We start from the raw sequence: 20,037 nt of genomic DNA on the forward strand, positions 1-20,037 counted from the left end.
AGCAGGAAGAAAAACAATATTATTTGATATGGGATTTATTTTACCATTGGGTAGATAATAAAAAATGGTGACATGTAAGTAAATGTTGAAATACTTTAAATGATGATACAATTGATATATTCTTTATAAGAATAAGTTTTGAATATGTAGTGATATTGTAGAGAGGAGAGGGCACTAGGGATATAAACCGACCGATGTACTGTCTGTACTTGATTGAATGAATGATATTTGTATGTTTTATTTTTATTTTTTTTTTGTTTTAAAATAAAAAAAAAACGATTTGGAAAAAAAAAAGTTACGACGGCACTGTAAAAAGTGATTTATGAACGATTTTCACACTTATGTCCATTGCATCTCCCCCACGGTCGTGTGATCAAAATTCAGACGCTTGACGACGGATTTGTTATTTCTGACCGTTGCAGTGTCCAGGGGTCATGTCATCCTGTTTGGCGACCTTTAACGGGGAAAAGCCTGATTCACTTAACAACCATGTTTCTAACTTACGACCGCAGTGATCCACTTAACTGAGGCAATAAGGTTGTAAAATGGGGCAAAACTCACTTAACATCAGTCTCACTTAGCAATGGAAATTTGGGGCTCAATTGCGGTGGTACGAGATGTTATAAGCCTTTGTCTGTTCCTTTCCTCCAAGGTGGAATTCAACTTTTTTGGGGAAAAAATTGGACTTCATCCCTCCTCTGCCTCTTCATTTTCTCTGCAGGGATCCCGGAGGCGTTGAGATGACTGTATTCCGTAAAGTGAGTTCCACCCCGCCGGTGAGATGCAGTTCGCAGCATTCTGTCTTCGGCTTCAACCAAGTCATGGTAAGGGAGAGAAAGTTTGGGTTGAATGTCCCAAAAGGTATTTTTTCAAGAGGCAATTGGACTTTCTGGTTTTTCTTTGAAGACATTTCGCTTCCCATCCAAGAAGCTTCTTCAGCTCTGACAGGATGGTGGGGAATGGAAGGATTTACGTTCCTTGTAGACAGCTGGTCATTTGCATCCTTTTAGAGAGTCATTGAGGCCACTTGAGGTTTGCCGGTGTCCTCAGAGTCATTCCTCATAAACTTGGCATTTTTGAAGTGACATTAACCCCAGATTATTCAAAGATCTTATTTATACATCAAATAAAAAGCTGTCTGCTTTTTACAGGAAACCAGCCAGAAGCTCTCCAGTGGGATGGACAGTAAAAAATTCGATAAAGCAATAAAAATGAACGCAATAAATAAATTCAACGAGCTCCTTTCTGCTCCCAGGAACTTCTGTTCTGCCCGGATTGGAATTTTCCGTGCTATTTTACAACAGGCTGTAGATCATGGGTGTCCAACCTTGGCAACTTTTTATTATTATTATTATTTATTAGATTTATATCCCGCCCTTCTCCCCAAAGGGACTCAGGGCGGTGAACAGCCAAGAATTAAAATAACATACAATATAAAAGTTAAAAGAATTAAAAATAAATTAAATTTATTTGGATTTATTTGGATTGCAACTCCCAGAATTCCCCACCCAGAATTGGCTGGCTGGGGAATTCTGGGAGTTGAAGTCCGCAAAGCTTAAAGTTGCCAAGGTTGGACACCTTCTATACTGAAAAAAATGAAAAATTGAAACATGGGCCCTTCTGCAGGGAACTTTTCCTATTGTTGTCTTTTCAAGACAATTGAGGTTTGTTTCTCATTGTTGTTTTTGCCTCCTAGGATCTGTTACCCCACTTGGAAGACGGAGGCCCCGTCCGAGGTAAGCAGCGGAGAAAGGCAGGGGCCACAATGTCCCGTCCCCCCCCAGTTAAAACCAGTTAGGAAGGGAAGGGTAAAAACAAGATCAAGAGACACATGCTGTGTGAGTCCCTTTCCAACAGAGGTGAGCAGCTATAGCCCCTTGATGATCTATGGACTTCAACGCCCAAAATTCCTCAGTGGGTTGGGGGAGATCTTGGGTGGTCGGAAGCACTAGGTTCCCCCATGGTTTTCCCCACCCTGAAATACCTCCTGTACAGTTAACAACCTGCGCATTTGATTAACAAATGCATTGGGTAAAGCAGGGAGTGATCACCTTCATTGAACATGATCCAATTAATGAATCCTCGGGTGACGAATGTAATTGGGAGGTTCTGTTACCTTCGTAATAACATGGTGGCTCAGTGGTTAAGACGCTGAGCTTGTCGATCGAAAGGTCGGCAGTTCAACGGTTCGAATCCCTCATGCCGCGTAACGGGGTGAGCTCCCGTTACTTGTCCCAGCTTCTGCCAAGCTAGCAGTTCGAAAGCAGGTAAAAAAAATGCAAGTAGAAAAACAGGGACCACCTTTGGTGGGAAGGGAACAGCATTCCGTGCGCCTTTGGCGTTGAGTCATGCCGGCCACATGACCATGGAGACGTCTTCGGACAGCGCTGGCTCTCCGGCTTTGAAACGGAGATGAGCACCGCCCCCTAGAGTCGGGAACGACTAGCACGTATGTGCGAGGGGAACCTTTACCTTTATTACCTTCGTAACTCGAGGATTAACCTGTATTTACTACGGTTGCAGCCTCCTGGGGTCAGGTGATCATAATTTGCGACCTTCCCAGCTGGCCAAGCAAAGTCAGCCGGGTGGGTGGGAGCTGAATTTGCTTAATGACCATATGATCCACTTAACAACTTTAGCGCCTGCCTTAAAAAAAGTGGGAAAGAAGATTGTAGAATCAGGCGCAATTGACTTAACGACCGCCTTGCTTAGCAATTTAAATTCTGGTCCCCGTTGTGGTCGTAAGTCGAGGAGGGGCGATAGAGGAAGAATGATGGATATGGAGAAAGTCTCCATCAAGATCTTCTCCCGCAGATATCAAGGAGCTCGTCCGAGAACAGGGAAGCAACAACGTCATCGTGACGGCCGCTGACCGAGACATGCTTCAGTGCTGCTCCCCAGAGAGTCACGGTGAGGCCTAGAATCTTGGGGAATGGGTTTGAAAAAGGAAGGAACGTTGGGCAAAGTGGGAAAAATTGCTCGAAAGGTAAAGGAAAGCCAATTTGGTCTAGTAGTTAAGGCACTAGGCTAGAAACTGGGAGATGGAGAGTTCTAATCTCGTCTTAGCCACAAAAGCCAGTTGGGTGACTTTGCGCCAATCACCAAGAGATGGTGAGTTCTAGTCCTTCCTGAGGCATGAAACTCAGTTGGGTGACTTTGGGCCAATCACCAGGAGACGGTGAGTTCTAGTCCTGCCTGAGGCATGAAAGCCAGCTGGGTGACTTTGAACCAGTCACACTCAGCCCAGTCAATCTCACAGGATAGTTGTTGCGAAAATAGGAGGGGAAAGGAGTCTTTAAGTATGTTCGCTCCCTTGAGTTAGGTATAAATCTAATAAAGGCAGGATATAAAAATCTAATCAATAAAATCGGCTTCTCTCCCTCCTTCATCTTCACAAAGGTGGAAATAGGAGCCTAACTGTGTCTTCTTTCTCTCTAGCCGAACCTCCAGCGCCATCTGCAGACTTGGAAGGCCCAAAGCCCACCCTGCTTCCGATTCCCAAAGGAGACCCCTCCTCCAACCTCAGGAAGCAGCCCCCATCTCTCCCCGTCCAGACCTCTGTCCAGAGCACCGATTCCTCCGAGCAATCTCCCCCGGGCAGAGAAGGGGCTCAGGCCCCACGTTGGACCCCCAGCGAGTCGGAGAGCGTGGGGGACACCCCTCTCAGTCCCCTCCTCAAAGGCAGCTTAAGCGAGGAGCTCAGCCACAGCTTCCTCAGCCTGGCCCTGCCGGAGTCCAGCAGCCACAGCCGGCGGGAGAAGCACCACTCCGGGGCCGAGTACCAACCTCTGGAGCCCCGGCCCGAAGGACCCCGCAAGTCCGGCTCTTCCGACAGCTGCTTCAGCGGCACCGATAAAGAGACCCCCAGCACCTTGAGTAGCTACCGCAGCGAGAAAACCAACTCCACCCACTTGGACAGCCCCTCCTTGGGGCCCGGCCACGAAGAAGGGGTCCTCCCGGGAGAAGAAGCCGGGCCTTCCTCGCCTCCCCCGGCTGATGGGGGCAGCGACACGGATGCCCTGTCCGACAGCGAGCTCATTCGTTCGCCCGAGCTGGCTTTCCTAGGGGAGTTGAGCTTCGACACCCAGAATACGTTCAACTCCCTGGAGACGGTCAAAGGGGACGCCGAGGTGTGGGGCGCCCCCAAGCCGGAGCAAGTGGTCCGGCCGAAGGATTTGGGGCTGAAGAGCCGGTCTCGCCTCTCTCGCAATCACGGCAGCACCTACCTGCCCATGCGCACCCTCCTGGACAGCAAGGCCTACACCGAAGGGTTCTTTGCTGACGAGGACTCCAGCGACTGCAGTGATCTCAGCCGGGCTTCGAGTTTGCACTCGCAACACAACTATAGCTCGGATACCTCTTCCAGCACCTCCTGTTACTCTCCCGAACGCCACGCCCCGGCTCAGCACAGCCGGCATAGCATCCCCATGGCCGAGACCAAGCCCCCTCCTCCCCCTCCGCCGGACAGCTCCACGCTGCCCCCAAAGCCCTGTCATTACGCCCAGCGCACCGGAAGCACCACCAGCGCCAAGACTCACGCCAGGGTGCTCAGCATGGACGGCAGCAGCCAGCTGGCCGAAGGGAAGCCTCCGGGCGGGCTGACCGTCTCCAAGTCAGACCTGGAGTCTCACGGGGGGAAGCTGGCCGGAGAACAGGAGCTGGGCAGCACCGTGCGCAGCCAGTCGGCCAACCAGCCCGGCTGGCGGGGAGAGTTGCAAGCCGAGGGGGCCATCGGAGGAGGTAAAGCTCCGAAATGGGATTGCGCCCCCGACGGAAAGTAGCTCAGAAATGTGGCGGGGTCCTTGGTGGGAGTATCTGAATGTGGCTGTTTACCTGCAAACGTTTCATGACCCAACTAGGGAAGATCATCAGGGCTGGAAGGGAGTGGGATTTGGAGAAAGGAGGAGGGGGCCGGAGGAAGAGGAGGAGGAAGGAGGAAGAGGCAGTCCTTGGTGCTCTCTGAGCTTGTTAATTTGCTTGCAAGACGTTTCATTTCCACACTATTTAGCATCATCAGTGCTGGAAGGGAGTGGGGTTTGCTCTCCCGTTTATTTACTACAGGTAGTCCTCGACTTACAACAATTCACTTAGCGACGGTTTGAAGTCACAAGGGCACTGTAAAAAGTGACTTATGACGGTTTTTCACACTTAACGACTGTGGCTGCATCCCCGTGATCAAAATTCGAATGCTGGGCAACTGACTCAGATTTATGACGGCCGTCGTGTTGCGGGATCACATAATCCTCCTTTTGCAACCTTCCGACAAGCAAAGTCAACGGGGGAAAGCCAGAGTCCCTTAACAACCGTATGACTCACTGAAGAATCGCGGTGATTTCACTCAACAACTGTGGCAAAAAAGTTTGTAAAACAGAGCAAAATTCACTCAAGCAATCGTTTCACTTAGCCACAGAAATTCTGGGGTCAGTTGTGGTCGTAAGTGGAGGATTATCTGTGGAGGTTTGCCCCGCCAGTGTTGGCGAGAATGTTCTTGGTGGTTCCCTCTTCAGGCTGTGGTTCACTGTTCAATTGTTGGGTCAGATTTGGTACTTCCTTGATTGGAGTATCATTTGTTTCTTGATTGTTGATCCAAAGTCAATTTTGGCATTAATCTCTGCTTCTTTGGGTGTTGATTGCTTGTGAAGGAACCAAAACACTGATGATTTATTTATTTATTTATTGGTTTGATTTATCTGCCGCCCTTCTCCAGAGACTCAGGGTGGCTTACAATGCGTTAAGCAATAGCCTTCATACTTTTATATATACCTGCTTAGTAGGGCTTTTGCCCGCCCCCCCAAAGAGCCTTGGTGGCACAGCAGACTAAAAGTGCTGTTAAGTAGCACCAGCTGCCTGCAATTACTGCAAGTTCAAATCTCACCAGGCTCAAGATTGACTCAGCCTTCCATCCTTTCGAGGTAGGTAAAATGAGGACCCGGATTGTGGGGGCAATACGCTGACTTTGTATAAAAAAAGAACACCGCTTGGGGGGGCCGAAAGCCCTACTAAGCAGGTAGATACAAAAGTATGAAGGCTATTGCTTAACGCATTGTAAGCTGCCCTGAGTCTCCGGAGAAGGACGGCATATAAATCGAACCAATAAATAAATAAAATAAATAAGCGGTGTTCTTTTTTTATACAAAGTCAGCTTATTGCCCCCACAGTCCGGGTCCTCATTTTACCCACCTCGAAAGGATGGAAGGCTGAGTCAACCTTGAGCCTGGTGAGATTCGAACTTGCAGTAATTGCAGGCAGCTGGTGTTACTTAACAGCGCTTTAGTCTGCTGCGCCACCAAGGCTCTTTAATGAAGTTAACTAGTTTGGCAATGAAACCTCTGTAAGAAAACAAGCAAGCTCAGAGCACACCCTCCTCTTCCTCCTCCATCTCCTCCTCCTCTCAAGCTCAGAGAGAACCAAGAACCCCACAGACCTCCTCTTTCTCCTCCTCTCCACAAACCCCACTCTCTCTACTAGCACTGATAATGTTACCTAGTTGGGTCATAAAACGTCTGCAAGAAAACAACCAAGCTCAGAGAGCACCAAGGGCCCCACGGCAAACACAGAGCACGAAGCGCCACTGATCGGGGGGAAAAAATTGAACCAGTTGGTGGTTCAACGGTGCACGGCCCTTCACACCCACTCAGGCTTCACCTTATCTCCTCCAGCTGTCCCCGGGGAGGAGCTGTCCAAGACGGAACAATCCAGCAACATCAAGCGCGTACATGCAATGCGACGGAGGCACAACGCAGGCAGCAACCCCACCCCGCCGTCCTCCGTGATGGGGTCCCCCCCGAGGTAAGTCCGTCTGCAAATGGCTTTCGCCCCGCGGCAGCTGGTGCTATCCTGCCTCTCACCCACCCACCCCTCTTGTCTTTTATGTGCAGTTTGCAGGACCTCCAGCGAGGCCGAGCCTCCTCCCACTCCCGGGCGCTGACCCTGCCCTCGGCCCTTCAGTTTGCCAGCTCGCTTCTGTTGCCCCGCGGCGCCATCCACGAAGCCTGCAACTTTGACGATACTTCAGAAGGGGCGGTCCACTACTTCTACGACGAGAGCGGTGAGTGGGGGGTGGGAGGATGGGCCTGGCAGCTCCATTAACAGGGAAGGAACTTGTACAGGTGGCGCCCAGCTTACGACTGTAATGGAGCCTGCCCATTACAGTCGTAAGCAGTGGTGGGATTCAGCCGGTTCGGGCTGGTTCAGGCGGACTGGCAGCTAAATTGCTGGCTGGCTCCGCCCCTCCTCTCTCCGCCCCTTCCAGAAGTCCCCACGTGACCTATTTTGGCTCCCAGGTAAGTGCAGGGAGGCCTCCTGGGAGCTAAAATGGCCGCAGGGGGGCGTCACCCCCCTGCACACCCCTTTTGTGACCTAGGCTTACTGAGTCCTTACAAGACACAATTAGTCCCAAACAAACCTATTTTATTGTAACAGCTGAGAATTACGTTCATTCCCAGCTGAGTCCCAATTAGTAGCAAAACAAGTCCTTCGGAAGAAGTCCTTCGGGATAATCTCCAACCTCTTTATCTTCTTTGACACCCTGCCAAAGGCCTTACTTGGCAAAGCCCCACGAAGTTCAGAAACAAACAAGAGGTGCCGACTGGAGTTTGTTGTAACTTTGAACAGTCCCTAATTGACCAGTCAGTCGTAAGTCAAGGACAACCTTGAAGGATTCCGGATGGTACTTCCTGGGAGCATATTCCAATTCTTAGAGAGATCCGTGGGCTATGGCAACATTTTGGCCATATCCCATAGTTGTTGTTGTTGTTAGTTGCGAAGTCGTGTCCGACCCATCGCGACCCCATGGACAACATTCCTCCAGGCCTTCCTGTCCTCTGCCATCCCCCGGAGTCCATTTAAGCTCACGCCGACTGCTTCAGTGACTCCATCCAGCCACCTCCTTCTCTGCTGTCCCTTGTTGTGACCCAGGCCCAAGTAGGTAGTAGTCGACACAAACAGTTCCAAAACAAACAGACTTTATTAGAACAGCTGAGAATTAACTCATTCTCAGCGTAGTCCAAACTAAATTAAAACAAACTCTTCATAACACAAATTCTTCAGTCTAATCACCAACCTTGGTATAATTAGGCAAACTGCCAAAGGCTTCTCTTGGCAAAAGTTCAGAAGCAAAAGACACCGACAAGAGATAAGTGCAGCAAGACTATCAACGTTGTTTTCCGACAAAGAGCCCAAGAGCTGTTGCTGGTCTTTTAAGCCTTATGGGAGGGGCCAATCATCTCTTGGCCTTACTCCTGAGTCGTCCTCTTTGCTTTGTCTCTGCTCTTGCCTTCTGGCAGCTCTTCTCATACGTCCACTAGGAACAGGCTCCTCCTGTTCCTCTGCCTCTCTACTGTCAGCCTCTGGAGGCTCCGGAGTCCGCACATCGCTCCCCAGTGGCCCTGGCCCCATCTCTGCCTCCGACGCAGAGCCCTCATCCGGGTCTTCCCCAGCCTCCAGGACTGGCCCCTGTTCTTCCTCAGCCTCATAACTGTCCGACTCCACAGCCAGCTCCACAGGCTGCTGGCGGACCACAAACAGTGGGTGGACGGGGCCACTTACAATTTCCGCTAGCGGTTCAGGCGAACCAGTCTGAACTGTCTGAATATCTCCTCTGCCCTTGATATTTGACATCCCTGCCTTAGCATCATAAACAGGCCCGGCGGTTCCTCTACCCAGAGAGGAGAATTCTTGTAGCAGGAGTCTCTCAACGTGCCCCACTTTTTCTCGTACCTTCTTTCCAGGCGTCCGGCGCTCCTACACGTTCGGCCTTGCCGGGGGCGGTTACGAGAATCCAGTGGGCCAGCAGGTGGGCATGGAACACGCCACCAACAGCGGCTGGTGAGTCTCTCGTTTCAAGCTGCCGAAATGTTCCTCGGGGAGAAGTGAGTTTGTCAGAAGGGACTTGGAGAGGTAGCCCTCGACTTATAACCACAATTAAGGCCAAAGTTTTGCTGCTAAGCGAAACATACCCTGTTTCCCCCCAAATAAGACATTCCCCTGATAATAAGCCCAATCGGGCTTTTGAGCACATGGCAATAAGGCCAAGCACTTATTTCAGAGTTCAAAAAAATAGAAGACAGGGTCTTATTTTCAGGGAAACATGGTAGATAGACAGACAGACAGACAGACAGACAGACAGACAGACAGACAGACAGACAGACAGACAAACAGAAGGATTAGAGGGAGAGAAGACAGACAGACAGACAGACAGACTAGAGGAAGAGAAGATAGATAGAGAGAGACAGACAGACAGACAGATGGATTAGAGGGAGAGAAGATAGATAGATAGATAGATAGATAGATAGATAGATAGATAGATAGATAGATAGATAGATAGATAGATAGACAGATAGACAGACAGACAGACAGACAGACAGACACCCTGTTTCCCCCAAAATAAGACATCCCTTGTTAATAAGCCCTATCGTTCTTTTGAGCGCATGGCAATAAGGCCAACTGCTTATTTCAGGGTTCAAAAAAAATAGACAGGGTCTTATTTTCGGGGAAACACGGTCCTTGTCAAGTGAGTTTTGCCCTGTTTTATGACCTTCCTTGCCACACTTGTTAAGTGAATCACTGCAGTTGTTAAATTAGTCACACGGGTTGTTAAGTGAATCCGGCTTCGCCATTGACTCTGCTTGTCCGAAGGTCGCCATAGGGGATGATGTGACCACGGGACACTTCAACCGTCGTAAATACGAGTCAGTTGCCACACCTCGGAATTTTGATCCCCTGACCACAGGGATGCCGTAACAGTCCTAAGTGTGTCAGAAGCCACTTTTTTTCGGTGCCATCGTAACTTCAAAAGTCACTTAAACAAACTGTTGTAAATCCAGGACTACCTGCTGAGACCCATTTCACACCTTTATGTGAAGCCTGTTGTTTTTGCCCCGTTTTGCGACCTCCCTCGCCACAGTCGCTAAGTGGATTGTCACAGTTGTTAAGTTAGTCACACAGTTATTAAGTGAATCTGGCTTTCCCCTTCAACTACACTTGTTAGAAGGTTGCCAAAGATGATGCCGTGATCCCGGGCCCCAGCAGCCATCACAAATATGAGTCTGTAAACAAACTGTCATAAGTTGAGGACTGCCTGCTAAGACCCATTTCATGCTGATCTGTTGGCAGGAGTGATCGGTCCTTTCTGTCAGGCCTATAGAAAAAAGTTGCTGGTGTCAGAACGTGCCCAGCAATCAAAATAAAGGAGGATGAGTTAGGCAGGCAGCTGTTCAACGGGGACAGTTCCGTCGCTAATTGTCTCACCGCTTTCTGTTGCCTTGGCAGGGACAGGCACTCACATTCCTCCAGTTTTAACTCCGCGGAAGTTCCCGAAGGGACCCCTGCCCTCTCCCTGCTGCAGCCGCGGCCCGTGGTCCTCCAGGGTATGCAGGTGCGCCGGGTGCCGCTGGAGATTCCGGAGGTGAGAATTGGGGGCTCAAAAGGTCTGCTCGAGAGTCCTTAAAACGCTGCTTTTCCAAATGTCTCCGTCATCCAGGGTCAGAGGTCTGCAACCTCTAAACACTCAAAGAGCCATTTGGATCCGTTTCCCACCAAAAAGAAAACATCGGGAGCCACAAAACCTGTGTGGGCATTTTTTCTACAACCCCTTCGGCCAAAAAAATGCTTTTAAAAGTAAAAAAAAATTGGCCACACCCGCCCAATCACATTACTCTCCCCCCCACCAAGCCACGCCCACAGAACCGGTAGTAACAAATTTTAGATTTCACCACTGGGTAACAACATCAGTGCTAGAAGGGAGTGGGGTTTGTGGAGAAGAGGAAGAGGAGGAGATGACAACTGTGGGATCCTTGGCACTCTCTGAGGTTGGTTGTTTTCTTGTAAACGTTTCATGACCCAACTAGGTAACGTCATCAGTGCTGGCGTTGCCTGAGGCTGGGGAATTCTGGGTGTTGAAGTCCACGCACATCTGAAAGTGGCTAAGATTGAGAAAAAAAACTGACCTCTGTTATACTTTCTATTGTGGTGAGGATGTGAAGTTGGAATAGCAACATTTCCATTTTTCCTCTTTCCCAGTTTGATCTTCTGGACCAAGAATCTCTGCACGAGTCCCAGGAAAACACCCTCATGATCGAGGACAAGTGTCACCCTCGACAATACTACAAGTTTTGGCTTCTTCCCGGACACTGGATGCGAGTCCGCTACGACCGGTTAGCCTTACTGGCTCTGTTGGATCGGTGAGCGTCACAATTTGGAAGCTTTTCTGGGCTATCTTGGGAGGCATCTCTTAACACAAAAAGTGCGAGACAAACCAACAACACACCCACACACCTTCGAGACTGGCACAAAATGGCTGGCTGGCACCTTCTCACTTTGAGAAGTCACCTTCGCAACCAAAATAGACCCCGACCCCCCAAATTCTGCTAATTCTACTCGAGGGAGGCTTGTGAGAACTTCAGAACCATGAAAATAATTCCAAGACTTTCTTCCGGCTATTTGCACCGGGGTGACCACAACTTCCATTGTTCCCGGCTGACATCGTTCCCAGGGAATTGGGAAGTTGGTTATCAAATTGATATGTTCTTTGCTGTGTTCCTTTATCCTTGTTTATTGTATTGTTCTGTTAGTTTACTTCCATTTACACTTCTTTCGTTTTCTTTTTATTAATTGTAAGCTGCTCTGGCGAGATAGAAGGCAAATCAGTTTCACAAATAAATAAGTTTGGACAGCAATATTAAGGGGAAAAAGCGAACGATTCCTTCGTAAACTCCATCTTTGGCCTAAGAATGTAACCTGCCAATAGATGAATTCAGAATATTAAAGTGGAAAATACATTTCCGTGGCTTAGTTAACCCGCGAAATTGCTCCATTGGCGAATGTGATTGATGACACACCCTGGGGGGGGGAGGGGGGGAAACAGGGTCATGATTAGGGTCGTAAATTACGTGGGGTCAGAGTTGGTTTGCTGTCAGGTTTCCGCAATCACATTCGCCAACGGAGCAATTTCGCGGGTTGTAGAGATCACTCCCCTTCGGCCGCTGTGGGTAACCCTGGGAAACAGCCTTGAGAAAGATAAGCCTGGAATGTGCTCCCGTCTTTGCTCCTGCCCTGTTGCTTCATCGGTTTCCCAACCCCCTTGCCTATGGCAACTCGAGAACAGGCCAGGGATGCTTTGCGAGTTGACAAGTTGTTTATTAAAAAAACGAGACCTTTGTGTGTCGGAGAGCGAGCAAGCTTTTTTTAGCCTCACTTTCTTCTTTCTGCCCCTCCAGGAATCGTCAAGTAGCCGAGAATGTGTTTGTGGTGTTTTTGGTGAGCCTGGTGGCCTTCCTGGGCTACCTCCTTCTCCTCCAGGGCTTCTTCCAAGACATCTGGGTCTTTCAGTTCTGCGTAGTCATCGCCAGTTGCCAGTACTCTTTGCTCAAGGTGAGACGAAGGCTCCGCCCACCCACCCACCCCCAGCCTCTGGCGGGGTTGTTGAGAGTTTCTGTTCCGGTGGGTTTCCGTTCGTTTCCTCCTCCCAACCTGCCTCCCAACCTGCCTTGCCTAGCCGCCTGGTCCTGTGTCAGGAAGGTTTCCCCAGAAGCGTTTCCTTCCCCATGAGGAGTGTTTCGAGCCAAATCACACCGGTCTCGCCAAGAGCCACGGTGGCACAGTGGTTAGAATGCAGTACTTCAGGCTATTTCTGCTGACTGCCGTTTTGAGTCTCATCGGTTCAAGGTTGACTCGGCCTTCTGTCCTTCCGAGGTCGGTAAAATGAGGACCCAGATTGTTGGGGGCAAGAGGCTGACTCTGTAAACCGCTTGGAGTGAGCTGTAAAAGCACTGTGAAGCGGCATATAAGTTTAAGTGCTATTGCTATCTATTTTCTCTTCCCTTCCCTTCTCTATATTTTCTATTGTATTTTCTATTTTCTATTTTCTGTTCCGTTCCTATTTCGTTTTGTTCTGTTTCTATTCTGAATCCTATTCTATTCTATTCTGTTGAATTCTATTCTATTCTATTCCTTATTCTATTCTATTCTCTATTCACTATTCTCCTATTCCTATTCTATTCTATTCTATTCTATTCTATTCTATTCTATTCTATTCTATTCTATTCTATCCTATCCTATCCTATCCTATCCTATCCTATCCTATCCTATCCTATCCTATCCTATCCTATCCTGAATCCTCTTCTCTTCTCTTCTCTTTTCTCTTCCCTTCCCTTCCCTTCCCTATATTTTCTATTTTATTTTCTATTTTCTGTTCGGTTCCTATTTCGTTTCTGTTTCATTTCTGTTCTGAATCCTATTCCCTTCCCTTCCCTTCTCTATTTGATATTCAAGGAAAGGTGCAGGGCAGTCTTTCCCAATCAAAAAAAAAAAAAAATGTGGACTTCAACTCCCAGAATTCCCCCAGCTAGCAGGGGAATTCCTATCCTATTCTGAATTCTATTCTATTCTATCCTATTCTGAATTCTATTCTATTCTATTCTATTCTATTCTATTCTATTCTATTCTGAGATATGCGAGCTATGACCATTTTTCACACTTACGATTTTTTTTTTTTTTTAAATTTGATTTATATGCCGCCCTTCTCCGGAGACTCAGGGCGGCTTACAATGTGCTAAGCAATAGCCTTCATCCTTTCGTATATTTATACAAAGTCAGCTTATTGCCCCCACAACTGGGTCCTCAATTTACCTACCTTAGAAAGGATGGAAGGCTGAGTCAACCTTGAGCCTGGCGAGATTCGAACCTGCAGTAATTGCAGGCAGCTGGTCTTAATAACAGGGTGCTTTAGACCACTGTACTACCAAGGCTCCAAGATTGTTGCAGCATCCTCACGTCACGTGATCAGAATTTGGGCCCCCGGCAACTGGCATGGGTTTACGACCATTGGCACTGTCCCAGTGTCGTGTAATCATTTTTTCTCTTTGCCCAACCTTTATGCCAAGTAGACACAAGATTTTATAGTCAGACTGGAGCCTATACCAGTGTTTCTGAAACCTCGGCCATTTCAAAAAGTGTGGACTTCAACTCCCAGAATTCCCCTGCTAGCTGGGGGAATTCTGGGAGTTGAAGTCCACATTTTTTTTTTTTTGATTGGGAAAGACTGCCCTACACCTTTCCTTGAATATCAAACCTAGGAAGTCTTACCTTAGAGGTACATAAAAATCTTACCTTATAATTCTCTGTTGGGTTGAATCCCCCTGTGGTTTTACAAGAAGTAGGGAATCATCATAAACAAAAGACTAAAAAATTTTTGTTCTCCTTTTGTTTAATTTTTTCCAGAGTGTACAGCCAGATGCTGCCTCCCCCATGCATGTGAGTATTTGGCTAGGAGAAATCTGAACAGGTTTAACAGGGAGGAAGGCATGGAACTGGGGTTAGAACAGAGTTTCTCAACCTTGGCAACTGTGAGGATTTCAACTCCAAGAATTCCCGGAATTCCCCAACTGGGGAATTCTGGGAGTTCACGTCCATATCTTTTAAAGCATGCAGGCTGGGGAATTCTGGGAGTTGAAACCCACATCTCTTAAGCCATGCTGGCTGGGGAATTCTGGGAGTTGAAGTCCACACCTCTTAAGCCATGTTAGCTGAGGAGTTCTGGGGATTGAAGCCCATTCATCTTTAAGGATGCTGGCTGGGAAATTCTGGAAATTGAATTCCACATCTCTTAAGCCATGTTAGCTGGGGAATTCTGGGAATTGAAGCCCACCCATCTTTAAGAATACTGGCTTGGGAATTCTGGGAGTTAAAGTCCATCCATTAAAGCATGCTGGCTGGAGAATTCTGGGAATTGAAATCCACCCATCTTAAAGGATGTTGGCTGGGGAATTCTGGGAGTTGAAGTCCACATCTCTTAAGCCATGCTAGCTGGGGAATTCTGGGGATTGAAGTCCACCCATCTTAAAGTTCCTGAGGCTGAGAAACCCTGACCTAAAACAAATTCTTGGCTGGGCAACTGGTGACCCAGTTCTTTCTGGGCCAGGCACTGTGTGTCATAAATCTCAGCCACATCCCCAAAGCTTTTTCAAGCTTCATTTCTCCTGGCAGGGACACAACTGGATCATTGCCTACAGCCGGCCGGTTTACTTCTGCGTGGCTTGCCTCTTGATTTGGCTCCTGGACCTGTGTGCTCGGATCGGGCTCTTCCCTCCCATCGTCCTCTATGACGTCACCCTCTTCTCCACCGACTTCTTCTACTGCACCCGGGACGTGGCTATCGGTATGCGACCGATTGTGGGGTTGGCAGAGCTCGGACATTGTTAGGCAACACGTGATACGAAGTGGTGGGATTCAGCCGGTTCAGGTGAATTGGTAGTTAAATTGCTTGCTGTCCCCTCCCACACCCCATTTTGGCTCCCAGGTAAGTGCAAGGAGGCCGCCTAGGCCCAAAATGGAGCGCGAGGAGGGTGCAGCCCCCCCCCCCCGGCCCGTTTTCGCTCCAGGAGGCTGCAGAGAGTTGTTTCCCCTCGCAGCCCGTTTATGCTCCCAGGGGAGTACAGGAGGCCGGGTGCTTCCTGTCACTCCCCTGGCCACGCCCACCATGGCCACGCCCACCCAGCCGGTCATTTGGGCAGAGAACCGGTTGTTAAATTAGTGATGGGGAATTCGAGAAATATATTTAATAAATGGAGAAAAGATGGGGGTTGCTGGGATACCGTTTAGGAAAATGTTGAATTGAAAATGAATACAACAATGGAGAGAGAATGGAAAGAGGAGTAGAGGGATAGCTAGGAGGGAGAAGAGAGGAAGGGGAGAGAGGAACAGAAGAAAGGGAAAAGGAGAGGAAGAAAGGGAGGGGGAATAAGAGTAGGAGAGAAGGTTAGAAAGGGAGGAAGAAGGAAGGAGTGGGGGAAAGGAAGGGGAAGGAGAGGAGGAAAGAAGAAAGTAGATGAGGACAGAAGAAGGGAGGGAAGGGAAAGAGAGGAGGAGAAGAAAGATTGTTGTAAAATAAGGGAGATGGAATGGTAGAAGAGCAACCCCGAGTATACTTAAGCTTTTTAGGATAAAGAATGAACTAATACGAAAGTTAAAAGAGAATATGTACGATTGATTAACAATGGATAAGATCAATTGAAATAATGTAAAGAAATTAGGATTTGAAGGGCGGATGGTGATACTGTTTATATTGGGTCTCCAACCTCGGGCACTTTAAGACTTGTGGACTTCAATTCCCAGAATTCCTCAGCCATCAAAGCGGCTGAGGAATTCTGGGAGTTGAAGTCCACAAGTCTTAAAAGTGCCCAAAGTTGGAGACCCCTGGTTTATATAATAAGTACAGAAGGTATTAAGACAAGATTAAAAAAAAAAGCAGGGAAAAAGAAAAAATTGTATAAGATATGATACAATCAATACTCTGTTCATAAAATATGTATGTGAAAGAAAAAAAAATCAATAAAATTTGTTGTTGTTTTTTTTTTAAAAAATATTTGAATCCCACCCACCCTGGTGGTATGCGGACGTAACATCTCCCGAGGCCTAATTTTTTTCTCTCCTGGTTTTCTGTTTTTTTTTTTTTTTTCCCTTTTTCTTTTTTTCCCTCCCCCAGTGTTCACCCTTTGCTTCCCTGCCATCTTCCTCTTTGGGCTCCTCCCACAAGTCAACACCTGCTTCATGTACCTTCTGGAACAGGTCGAGATGAACATCTTTGGCGGGACAGGTGAGGAGGGAAAGGATTAAGGGGAGGAGTCGGGACCTTTTGGAAAGTGGGGGGGGCTGAGGAAACACCTTTGGAATTTGACAGACCGTCTTGTTGTTGTTGTTGTTGTTTTCTAAATCGTACTGCCCAATTTTTAATCCAAATATTCGGTTTCTTCAAATTCAAACTGCCCACTCAGACTCTTCAGGTTCTTGCTACCCTAATCCATATTGATTTAATCCATACAAGAGCCTTGGTGGCGCAGCGGACTAAAGTGCTGTTAAGTAGCACTTAGCTGCCAGCTGCCTGCAATGACTGCGAGTTCAAATCTCACCAGGCTCAAGGTTGACTCAGCCTTCCATCCTTCCGAGGTAGGTAAAATGAGGCCCTGGATTGTGGGGGCAATAAGCTGACTTTGTATAAAAAAGAACACCGCTTAGGGGGGGCCGAAAGCCCTACTAAGCAGGTATATACAAAAGTATGAAGGCCATTGCTTAATGCATTGTAAGCCACCCTGAGTCTCCGGAGAAGGGAGGCATATAAATCGAACCAATCAATCAATCAATAAAAAAATAAAAAAATAAATAATGAATATAAATAAATAAATAAATAAATAAATAAATCATACATACATACATACATACATACATACATACATACATACATACTAAAAAAAAAAGGTAGAAAGACTGTAACTGGAAATACAACACCAAAAACAATGAAAAATCAAAAACAGTCAAGATGCCCCAAAAAGGCAAAAAAAAAAAAAAAAAGAAAGAAAGAAAAAAAGAAAAGCAAAAGAGCAACAAGATTTTTCAAATTTTACTACCCAGTTTTATAATCCAAATACTCAATTTCTTTAAATTCAAAATGCCCAATCAGATTCTTCCGGTTCTTGATACCCTAATCCACGTAGATTTAATCCATAAACAATACAAAAAAGCCAAGAACAATCAAAACAGCCCAAAAGGGCAAAAATGAAGAGAAAAAATAAAAATTAAAAAGATAGGGGGAAAAAAAAAAAGAGAGAGAGAGAGAGAGAAGATAAAACCAGATCAGCGCAAAAAAAAGAAAGAAAGAAAGAAAGAAAAATTCACTAGTTCAAAAGTCAGGTATTTGCCCAAAATATCCAACCTGCTTTCCATCCCCAGGAGCATAACAGATTAAAGTTTAATTTTGTGCGTATTGTTTAATGGACTGCTAGATTGGCCATGCCCACGCAGTCACATGACCACCGAGCCACGCCCACCCACCCAGTCTGCGGGGGACCTCCCCCCAACAGGACTGTGAATTGGCCCCCTGTTTGAAAAGTTTGAGGACCCCCGCAATAGAGGAAAATATTTGTGGCTTGGGCTTGGTGCTCTCTGAGCTTGGTGGTTTTCTTGCATAAGTTTCATGAGCCAACTATATAACAACATCAGTGCTAGAAGGGAGGAGGTTTTGAGGAGGAGGAAGAGGAGGAGGAAAGGAAGACTAGGAGGAGGAGATGGAGGGGAAAGAGAAGGAGAAGGAAGACTGTGTGGTCCTTGGTGCTCTCTGAGTTTAGTTATTTCATGACCCAACTAGGGAATGTCATCAGTGCTAGAAGGGGTGGTGGGGTTTTGCTCCTTGTTAATAAGAGATTCCCCCAAGGCGAAACAGTCCTCAACTTACATTTCATTCAACATCCATTCAAAGTTACTGAGAAAGCCTCCAGTTTTCTCCACTCGCATTTTATTTGTAGCTTTGTTCCAAGAAATTTTTCTTTTCGACTTCCCAGTCGAAGCCTCCCACCCTGAGATCTCTTGGTGGTGACCTGTCCGGGCCCGGCTCAGATCAGCCGAAAGTCAAGCAGAAACTTGCTATTCACTGCCCTCTTTTCCTTTTTCCACCTCCAGCTGCTACCAGCCCTCTCACTGCTTTGTTCGCCCTGCTCCGCAGCATCCTCGTGGCCAGCCTTCTCTACGGGTTCTGCCTCGGAGCCATCAAGGTATTGACTTTGGGAAGGAGGGTTCCTTTTGGGGGGGGGGGACGGATGGGGGTACTATCTATAATGGGTCAGCCCACAAAATGACGTTTTAACCCCCAGGTTTGACCACACTGAGCGAATGTCTACCCTGGTTCCCTTCAGTGCTTGATTTGGTGAAAACACACCTTAAAATATTCCAAAGGTGTTTTGTTTTTTTGTCAAGAGGCAACTGGTTTTTTCTTCGAAGACATTTCGCTTCTCATCCCAGAAGCTTCTTCCACTCTGACTAGGATGGTGGGGGAACAGAAGGATTGATACTCCTTGCAGACAAAGCTGGTCATTTGCTTCCCTTGAGAGGGTCGTTGAGGCCACTTGGAGGTCTCTCTGTGTCCTCAGGGTCACCTGAGTGGTGCTCCTGGCTCCTATAGTCTGCAACTTTTTCCTCTGGAAATCCATTCCTCCTCCCACACCATTCCAAGGGTGTTCACTCCAAATTGCATAGATAAACATCTGTAGAGATTCTCAGTCCTCCAGGTCGTGGTTGTCCAAAAGGTGCTGTCAGCACTTCAAGCTGCATTTACTCTAGTGCTGACATAAGAAGGAGAAGCAGAGGCGTCTGGAAAGGGATGTTTGACTTTTCATCTACTTTTTTTCCCTGGAGATAATATCCCCTAGAAGATGGGATGGGAGGGGGGAAATTCCTTTGAGCTGGAGCAGTAGATTAGGGGTAGATTGACTTGGAAGATGGCCAATGAGTGCAGGGGAGTGGGGAACGGAAAGGGAGGCTTTTGGGTCTGGAAGTCAGTGTTGGCTGTGATGGAGTCGGAGTCAGAATGTCATGCTTAATAAATGGGAGGTTTTCTTCAAAGACTTTGTTTGAAAAGCAGTTTATTTGAGACGACCTCGAAACTTGACAGGTGCTTTTTCAGGAGAACCTGGACTTTCTGGTTTTTTTTCTTTGAAGACGTTTCGCTTCTTACCCAAGAAGCTTCTTCAGCTCTGACTGGATGGTGGGGAATGGAAGGATTTACACTCCTTGCAGACATAATACAACACAGTGCTTGCAACAATTCCAAGAAGGCCCCACACCCATTTGCACCACTCAGGTGACCCTGAGGACACAGATAAACCTCCAAGTAGCCTCAATGACCCTCGAAAACCGTGATGGCGAACCTACGGCACGCATGCCGGAAGTGGCACGCAGAGCCATCTCTCCGGGCATGCCAGTTGTCACCTGTTGCTCGTCCGGATTCCGGCTCGCACATATGTGCCAGCCAGCTAATCTTTGCGCACGCAAGCGTGCCACAAACTGGAACATCAGGTGACCAGCACATATGTGCATGCTGGAAACCGGAAGCTTAGCTTCCCGGTGCGCTCATACGTGCCAGGGAACTGCTCTTCCAGTTGCACGCACTCACGCATCCACGCTCTCCCGTTTCAGCACTCAGTGACCAAAAGGTTCGCCAACACTGCTCTAAAAGGATGCAAAGGACCAGCTGTCTGCAAGGAGGATCAATCC

General features: G+C 47.7%; 1 protein-coding gene across 1 annotated transcript in view; it reads left to right on the forward strand.

Moving 5' to 3' along the window:
* PCNX3 (pecanex 3) overlaps nucleotides 1-20,037 on the forward strand; it is a 58,571-nt gene that overhangs the window by 11,660 nt on the left and 26,874 nt on the right. Inside the window, exons 3-16 of the mRNA XM_070951287.1 lie at nucleotides 722-824; nucleotides 1,697-1,736; nucleotides 2,815-2,910; nucleotides 3,439-4,740; nucleotides 6,660-6,789; nucleotides 6,879-7,048; nucleotides 8,730-8,826; nucleotides 10,270-10,405; nucleotides 11,020-11,180; nucleotides 12,216-12,369; nucleotides 14,218-14,250; nucleotides 14,983-15,154; nucleotides 16,481-16,591; nucleotides 18,448-18,539. Of these exons, the coding sequence (XP_070807388.1) occupies nucleotides 722-824; nucleotides 1,697-1,736; nucleotides 2,815-2,910; nucleotides 3,439-4,740; nucleotides 6,660-6,789; nucleotides 6,879-7,048; nucleotides 8,730-8,826; nucleotides 10,270-10,405; nucleotides 11,020-11,180; nucleotides 12,216-12,369; nucleotides 14,218-14,250; nucleotides 14,983-15,154; nucleotides 16,481-16,591; nucleotides 18,448-18,539 (2,797 nt within the window). The remainder of the gene's footprint in view (nucleotides 1-721; nucleotides 825-1,696; nucleotides 1,737-2,814; nucleotides 2,911-3,438; nucleotides 4,741-6,659; nucleotides 6,790-6,878; nucleotides 7,049-8,729; nucleotides 8,827-10,269; nucleotides 10,406-11,019; nucleotides 11,181-12,215; nucleotides 12,370-14,217; nucleotides 14,251-14,982; nucleotides 15,155-16,480; nucleotides 16,592-18,447; nucleotides 18,540-20,037) is intronic.

Source organism: Pituophis catenifer, unplaced genomic scaffold (genome assembly GCF_029215685.1).
Source record: "Pituophis catenifer annectens isolate HBS135680 unplaced genomic scaffold, rPitCat1.0.hap2 SCAF_10, whole genome shotgun sequence".
Classification (NCBI taxonomy): domain Eukaryota; kingdom Metazoa; phylum Chordata; class Lepidosauria; order Squamata; family Colubridae; genus Pituophis; species Pituophis catenifer.